At 38.0% G+C, this 8,957-nt stretch overlaps 1 protein-coding gene across 1 annotated transcript; it reads left to right on the forward strand.

Annotated features, from left to right (window-relative positions):
• Positions 1 to 1,103: 1,103 nt before the first annotated feature.
• On the forward strand, positions 1,104 to 6,280 carry vma21 (vacuolar ATPase assembly factor VMA21). Its single transcript, XM_069893450.1, has 3 exons — positions 1,104 to 1,271; positions 3,031 to 3,140; positions 4,446 to 6,280. Exons 1-3 carry the CDS (start codon positions 1,225 to 1,227, stop codon positions 4,586 to 4,588), a joined length of 300 nt encoding a protein of 99 aa, XP_069749551.1. The 5' UTR covers positions 1,104 to 1,224; the 3' UTR covers positions 4,589 to 6,280.
• Positions 6,281 to 8,957: the final 2,677 nt, after the last annotated feature.

The following is an 8,957-nucleotide window of genomic DNA, read 5'->3' on the forward strand; positions in this document are numbered from 1 at the left end:
AATTAATGCATACTCCAAAGAAAATCACATACATGGTGGATACAACTACTTATCCTACTACCCACCCTCCTCCCAAGTGACCCCTCCCACCAATGTCAACTAACCTATCCCCCATAAAAATGAAAGGAAGGGAGATGTAAACCAAAATAACATAATTCACTACTATGGATTCGAGTAACACCACAACTATGTGGTTGGAGAGTTCAAAATTTTAAATCCATATGATCCAAATAAGGGCTCCAATTTTTAATGATTAAAAAATAATTATCACATAAATTATATGTTTTTTTTTTCCAATGGAATACATAATTTCAACTTCATATGCCATCTATATATACTCAAATCAGTTTCATTTTTCCAAGGAATCGCTAAACATTTTCTGGCTACAGCCAATGCTAATCTCAAAAATGCAATTTGAAATCTAGTTAATCTCAATTCTAAACTCAACTTCTTAACAAAAGTACTGATGGATCTAATATAAATTTCACTTTAAAAATAACTTATAACTTTTAAGTTGATTCCAAAAAAGGTTTTTACCATTTCACATGACCAAGTAGAATGTAAAAAAAAACCTACTTCCTTCTGACATTGAAAACATAAATCTGAAGAAATTAAATTATATTTCTTTAATTTTTCTGGTTAAATATGATTGATGTATAAATTTATAATGAACTAACCAATATCTCACATTAACAATTTCAGTCATACTATCTTTACAGATAAATTAATTAATAACATTTCTAAATCTTTTTTCCCATTTTAACCTAATTTATGCAAAACACAGGTACTTTATTCTGTAATAATGAACACATTTCAGATAGAAATCCCTTCTTCCCACCATCTGCATGTCCAGGCATAATGAACAGCGCAGACCCCTAACAAGGTGTGAGGCTCCTTGACGGGATACAGTCAAACATTTAAAAGACAGGTGAATGGACAGGGAAGTTTTAAAGGGATAGGCCAAGCGGAAACCCCTGGCCAGCAAAGACGAGTTGGGCCGAAGGGTCATTTTCCGTGCTGCAAAACTGCAAATGTATGAGATTTACTCGTTTCATTTTTTTTATCTTTCTCCATCCTCTGCCCAATAAAGGGTTCGGTGGCTCATCTTTAAGCTCCCACTGATGGCAAGCTCTCTCACCTGAGCCACTGAGGGGCAAGTGACGACACTTCCGCCCACCGCCGCTCGGAATCGGAAGTGACGACCAGAGCGTGTGGAGAAGTAAAATGGAGCAGCTGGAGAGAACGTTGCTGAACGCGGCGGACTTCAGGGGGTGAGTGGCATGACGCGGCCGGAGAAGCGTGGCCCCTTTTGTCGCTCGCTGCGGCCGACCCGTGGCCTGAGAGAGAACCGATCGATGTCGGCCGATCTCATTGAAGGCACTGCGCGGTGACGTAATGGGGCTCACCGCCAGGGGGACTTGTCAGTTATCTGGAGACGTTCCTATCAGCACTCAGGCTTTGTGTCACGTGTCAGGGTGCACAATGTGGCTCCGCCCCCGTCAGTCAGGTGGTTCGCTCAAGCTCTCACTGAGCCTGAGGGGCAATTTCGCCCCTCAGAGGTCCTGGCCTTTGCAACTGTTGCAAACAGCGGTGCAACCAGTGGAGCTGATGTCTTACAGCTCCAGAGAATTGGCTTCGAGCCTGATAGACGCACATGTGTGGAATTTGCACATTTTTTGATCACTTGGGTTATGTTCTTAATTCCCCTACCCTCCCCAACTATGTGCTTGCATATCTCACATGCATGGGTTGGTAGGTTAATTGGCCACTGAAAATTGAATCTAATATGGAGTATTTTTTTTAAATTGGAACTAACCTGAGGGATGGAGTAAATGCAATATTCAGACATGCTGGAGAAACTCAGCAGGTCATGCAACGTGCATAGGAAGTAAAAGGTAACCAATATTTTGGGCCAGAGCCATTTGTCAGGAATCTTTTTATTTAGATATCCACTGTTTTTCCTATGTTTGCGGCTTGAACTCTTCATCAGGTGTAAGCAAACTCAGCCTGAGTGAACAGGAGGGGAGAAGGAGGGGACAAGCAGGGGAGGAGTACATGCAAAGTGGGATCAGAATTGGTGGGCTGAAAATCCTGGGTTTTTGTATGTTTTAGAAACTCGGCAGGTCACGTAGCATCTGCAGATGTTCTTGTTCAACGATTTCAGTGCTTTATCTTTGACTATGCAAAATTCTTCCTTGAGAGGTGGAGTCCTTGGGTGTTTCTTTGAGGAAGTAGTTGAGAGTTGTTTTCACATGAAGCGAGTATTGTGAAATTGTAAGAAAAAAAATTGAAACTCAGTTTTTATTGAAGAAATTTTTGACAAAGTACTTTTGTTTTTAAAAAAACACTTTACTATCAACTATGGACAAGCAATTCTTGGTTAAAGAAAATATTGGCTTTCTAAAGTTGCTGCCAAGTTTAGTCTAAACCAATTCTTACTGTTCATCACATGTTTTTAATAACACCTTTCCTTCCATTATTCTGCATAATTTTATTTTGAAAGTGCTTCTGAATTCACCTTTATTTTTCTGGTGGTTTCAATAATTTTCAGTCTCATTGTCATATTGACAGGAGTTTAAACATTATCATCCGAGAGGTATTTGTTATAATCTGTTAAACATGAAAATTTTCATTAAAATTTGCTGCTCCCTGAAAGCTTTTTGCTTCGTTTCATAACTCTTGGGTCTGGATGACACTTTATTACTGGCAGATTGTTAACTGAAATTTATTCTATCCATGATAGATATAAAATGTAAAGCTGGGTTGGAGAAACTGGGATTTTTCTAGGAAGACTTTGAAAGGGGTATTTTAGATGATTCAAGGACCAAGGAATACTAGATATTTAATCTTCAATTTGCTAAAGTAAACATGGTTTTTGATCACAATGTGATGTGTCGGGTCATTGTATGGGTCCTTCTTACTAAGTCTGTTTAAGTCTGGCTGTGACATTGTGAAATAAAACCTGTGAATAGACTTATTTGTTATGGTCTTTGTGCAGATTTTTAAAAACATTTTTTTGGTCTTTTTCAGAAATGACAGCTCGTTATTATCTGTACTAAAAACACTCCTGTTTTTCACATTCCTAATGATTGCTTTACCAATTGGGTTGTATTTTGGAACAAAATCTTATGTCTTCGAAGGTAAGTGAATATTTTGCTTTTTCCAGTTTAACCATGTCCCTTTCAACTGATTTGAAGATGAGCAGGATTTGTGTTCTAATTTAGCTAATGCATTTCAAATTAGGATCTAGTCAAACCAGTTTCTGTCAATGGTGGAGCCCCAAGTTGATGAACTATTTATTAGTTGCCAGAGTCATTGGTATCTAGATTCTGTGCTTGCTCGTCAGGCAAGTAAAACAAAGCTTCCAATAACCATGCCACGGTTAGTGCAATCTTATTACATTGCCATCGACCGTTCATATCTGGTGCTAACTGTAAGGAGTTTGTATGTTCTCCCTCTTTCTGTGTGGATTTCCTCTGGGTGCTCTGGCGGAATGGCAAGGTCTGTAAAAGATTCTATTTTGAAGTCTTCCAGAAATGACAATTATTAAGGAAAAGCACCACTGATTTGTATTTATTAATATTGAATTCCCTAGCCTTGCAGATAAACCAGTGAGAGAGGAAAAAAGAATCATAGTTCATGTTTACTAAAAGCGGACTCCTTAGCCTTTCCAGACAGCTAAATTAGCATTTAAATGAGCAGAACTAGTCCACTTCCAATTGTGCATTGATAAGCAGTCTGTCAGAACTTGTATCCATTCAGTGATTGGTGAAACTTGTTTCCATTCATATAAACATATAAGCTTCCTTTGGTGGGTGTTGCAGGGGGGGGGGGGGGAGGCATGGGGTGGGGTGGTGGGTCATGTGTGTTAAAGATTTGATTAACTCACCAGACTAATAATTAGCATTGGATCAAAACCAAAATTATACAGAATATAGTTGTTTTATATGTAAGAGAGAGACTCAAATAATAAATTCTGTCCCAAATCACTGATCTTTGAGTGACGGTTGATATTAACAAAGGTGACAGTCTTCCTGACTTGATATTCCACACTTGTGCTACCATAATTTTATAAACATTTATTGTGTGCTTTGTGGTTCTGTGTATTTTCTGTCTTGACATCATGGGCTGACTATCACAGCTGTGGATGGCTATTGTGGACGGAGTGCGAACATTTTGCTAAATGATGCCGTCTGCATTTAGCCTCGCTGAAGTTGAGGAGGCCTCACTGAGTTACAGACTCATAATCCATCAAAAGGATCTTTTGTTTTGGAGGTGGGGGTGGGAGAAAGGTGTGTGTGGCTGTGCTACAAGATCTGGGTTGTCAATCCTATATTTCTTTCTTTACTGTGTTATGCTTGTCCTTCACAGTACAAGTTAAATGAAACACCAACTTTAAACCAAAAAGTACCATTCTTTAATTGTATATTTTTCCTTCTTCTCAGGGGCACTTGGGATGACAAACAGAGACAGCTACTTTTATGCCGCGATAGTTGCGGTTGTGGCCGTTCATATTGTGCTGGCCTTGTTTGTATATGTAGCATGGAATGAAGGCTCAAAGCAGTGGCGCGATGGAAAACAGGATTAAGTGTGGCTTGATTTGGATTAAGAATACGTCTGCTGTTGCTTAAGATAGTTCTGGGAGACGAGTCAAAATGAAGGTGTAACCACAAACACAGATTTTTTTTAGGATTGGAAGTATTGATGCCAAGTGAAAAGCTGGAAGTTTCAGTAATCGGAGCTAAACTTTCAAAGGGAGTGCTTGCTGATTGTTCCCTTTTCATGTGATTACTTCAGCAGTTGAGAATTGAAGATTCGCCGCCCCCCACCCCCCCCCATTTACACTTTGAGGGAGTATGACATGTGCAACTTGCAAGGGAAATCGTAAATGCTCACAATACCAACGTTTAACATATTAGTGTGCAATGTAAATCCCACTTTAATACAGATGCTTTGGAGTGAATGACCTCATTAGTTTCATATTCCAAATTTCAGAACCGAAATCATCATCGTGCCCCGTTACATGAAATGGCATCTGTTTCATAATGAATGTTCTCTACAACTGTCCATGTAACTGGATTTATTAATGTGATGCAATTTATGTTTTCAATTGTGAATTCAAACAAAGTAATGCAACATCATTGGCATTTTGTTGATAAGGTGTGTAATAGTGACATGAGAGTCTGCTCAATGTTCCAGAATCTTGTTTATGTATGAAATTGTTTTGGAATTGTAAAGATCCAGAAGATATCCATGGTTTTTTTTTTCTAAATCGTAGGAAATGCTTGGTGGAATGTTAAATGCTTTAGAAGAATTTGTACTTGAGGATGAATTCCTTCCCAAGGAAAACCTTTATCAAACATATTGAATCTGATTCCATAACTCCTCAAGAGACCTTGCAGACAGGCAGCACCAGGTCAAGCATTGTGTGGGAAATGAGCGTAGTCCAAGATTTTGATCGTGCCTCCAATTTTTCAAAGAACAAAGACCACAAATTGCTGCTGGTTTGTCATTTACACCATAATTATTTTGCTTAAGGCATTATTAAACTGGTCAAAAAAAAGCCTGTGGCTGCAAAGCTTTTCATCAAATTCTTTGTAAAGATTTTCATTTAAAATGGCTTTCATTATTATGGGACCTGCAGTCTAAATGAACAAACCTCAAGACCCCCCAAGCCATGCTTTACAACCCCAAGGTTGTAAATAATTGAGATTCCCAATGCTTTAACATGGTCCTGTGGATGTTATAGTTTGAAAACTTCCTTCTGCTATTGAGAGCTCCTCAACAACAATCTATGAAATTGTGCAGGAATATTTAAATTCTGAGGTGCTGCATTTATTAATGGTCTGCAATTAATGCTTTTCCACAAAGACAAAGTTTTCTTGTTTAGATCATCATGAAGCAGTTGTTTAAAAGGATCAGTGCAACTAGTCTAAATGGAACATTATTTGCAAAACCAGAGGCTATTGGACTTGTTTTTGCTGACAAATATTATTTTATTTAAATACATCAATATAAAAAGTAAAATCTGATTTGCTGTAATTTTCCCATTCCTGGCTCCCTTGAGAGGGTGAAAGAATCGTGGTTGCAGAATTTGCTTTGAGGAAAAACATGGAAAAATCAGTGTGTTTAATGTAAGTTATGTTATGAAACTCTAATGTAAGTTATGTTACGAAACTCTAATGTAAGTTTTGTTATGAAACTCTAATGTAAAAATTATTTGAACATTGTACTGCCCTTGATGTCTGAAATTAAAATGGTATACTTTAGTACTGGATAATTGTTCAAACTTCAAAGTTGATTTATCTAATTAACTTTTTTTATTACCTTATATTCTGTATAAGGTTAACAGTTTAAGAAAAGCTAAATTATTTATGATACTTTGCCTTTCAATTAATTATTTTGCAATATAAAATGACTTGTAACTGATATTGCAACTGAAATATGGAAGTTCCCACTTCTGTTCCCTTTGTGAACACCAGATGAGAGTAATAGCCAGTTCAGCTTTTTTAATTTAAGGAAATAATGTTGGTCAGCATATTGCTGCAGATATAAAATCTCTGCAACAGAAAAAAAATTGCAGCTTGAACAGCACCTGTGGTGGTTTCAGATTGAGACCCTACATCACCCCTGATCCATAGCAATGCTGGGAAACTCCCACCTCCACAATTTCAACTCGCACTGGAAGACTGCAGGTGCAGGCTTTTGAAAAGCTAAATTGCAAATATAAAACAGTTGTTTGCAAATGCATCTTTTTCCAAAATGTTTTCTTTTCAAGGCCTCTATTGTTTGCTAGCTGACGAGGCACGATTTAGAAATGTATTTCAAAGGTTAGATAAGATAACATGATGAACCTCAGCCCCCATCCAATAACACTTGTTTACAGAGTGGTTCTATTTTTCCGGGGTCTGGAAAATATTAGATTAGGGACCACAATACCAGTAGAACTGGCTTTCTCATAAGACATTAAACTGAAGAACTTTGGTCTCTCTGACCTTGACTGATCTCTCAACAAGATTTTTTATGGATTGGTAAATCTGTGTCTTCGTTACAGTCCTAAGGACAATTTAATGGTTGAAAATACTACCTTGTAACAGGATGTGAATCACTTTATGTCAATTCACCTAAGCCCCAGTCAGTCTTTATCACTGATTACTGCATGCACATCACTCATATTGATAACTCAGCCAAATTTTCCTGTGGAGAAGGTATTTAATTGACACTTATAAAACATTTCAGACAAGTTTCTTCTGAGACCCCATGTCATTTATGGCAACTGAGAACTTTGGCTTGGTAATAGCCAAATTTAAAACTTGCTATCTGTGATTCAAGCTTTTTGATTTTTCAGATTTCAAGTGCCAAACTTTTAACACTTTGGACTCCAGCTATTTTTAACTATTGTAAGCTACAGTACTAACAGGAGTATGAGCCAGCTGGTGGTTGGGTATAAAACCAGTCAAGGAAATCTGGGACATGGAGGATATGCACTTCTGGGTAGTCCCTGAAAAAAGAAACAGAGACCAAAGGGTTAAGCTTATCACTAGATGAGGATAATCCTTAAGTATCCATCTGAGGAAAAACAACATGATTTCCACTGAAAGTGATGTTTTGGAAATAAAGAGAAGGCTAAATTGGAGTAAAGTGTTGAAGATCTTGATAGATCTGAATTGAAACAACAGTGCAATAATTTAAAAGAAAAAAATGCTTTAACCACGAATTTCATTCAAAGCAAATACTTGATTAAAACTATTATGGCAAGGCTTTAATGTAAATAATTTTATCAAGGTAAAAATAATTGTGAATGAGAGTTCACTGAAAGGCTGACACAGTTCACAAAACCTGGAGAGAATTGTTTGCTTATATTGAATTAATCAAAGCAAATTGCTATTTAGTCTAAAATATCAGAAAGTTGCTGGTGTTTCATTGACCAAGTAACTGAACATTTTGAATATTTTCAGCTGATTGGAAGGGCCCTGCTTAGATTTCTAATGGGTCAGTTATCCCCAATGAACATGGCTGAATTTTTTCAAGGGGTTGCTCGGGTAGAAAGCACAACCCACACTGCAATCAATGAGCGAGTGTAGTGCAATTCAGAACCTTTGATCTTAAATCAGGAAGCAGTGAAAAAAAAGTTGCTTACATTTTTGTCCAAAAACAAGAGTACAGATTCTGGAACTCTGGGGTAACTCCAACTGTAGGAACTCAGTCAGTGAGGCAGCATCCTTGGAAGAGCTAACAAAGGTCAATGTTTATGTCAAACACGGTGACACATCTACAGTGAAGAATTGCTTTGAGAGGTTGGTATTGAAGTACTGTATATCAGCTCCTGACTGAACACAACGTGGATCTGTTCCAATTGCCTACTGCCACAACAGCATCTCAGCTCTACTCAAAACCCTGGAACACCTGGACAGCAAAGATAATATACATCAGGAAGCTCTTAGTTTGGCATTCAAAACCATCATTCCTTCAAAATTAATCAGAAAACTCCAAGACCTGTGCCTCAATGCCCCATTGTGTAATTGGATCCTGGATTTCCTCACCTTCAGGGCTGGATTCTTGACCCATTCTCTACTTGAGTTACACCCATGACTGTGGCTTGATACAATGAGAACAAGACCATCTACCAATTTGCTGACGATAACATAGTAGTGGATGAATAAAAAGGGGGTGATGAGTCAGCATATGGGAGGGAGATTGAAAACTTGGCCGAATGGTCACCAACAACAACCTTGCACTCAATGTCACCAAAACAAAGAGGCTGACTGTGAACTTTAGGAAGGGAAAACCAGAGGTGTATGATCCAGTGATTATTGAGGAATCAGAGATGGGGAGGATGAGCAAATTTAAATTCCTTGGGAGACTTTTCCTGGACCCAATGCACTAATGTCATTGCGGGGAAAAAAAGCACGTTATTGCCTCTACTTTATCTGGAGTTTGCAGAGGTTCAATATGTC

The sequence above is a fragment of the Narcine bancroftii genome, chromosome 8, assembly GCF_036971445.1.
Source record: "Narcine bancroftii isolate sNarBan1 chromosome 8, sNarBan1.hap1, whole genome shotgun sequence".
NCBI classification, from domain to species: domain Eukaryota; kingdom Metazoa; phylum Chordata; class Chondrichthyes; order Torpediniformes; family Narcinidae; genus Narcine; species Narcine bancroftii.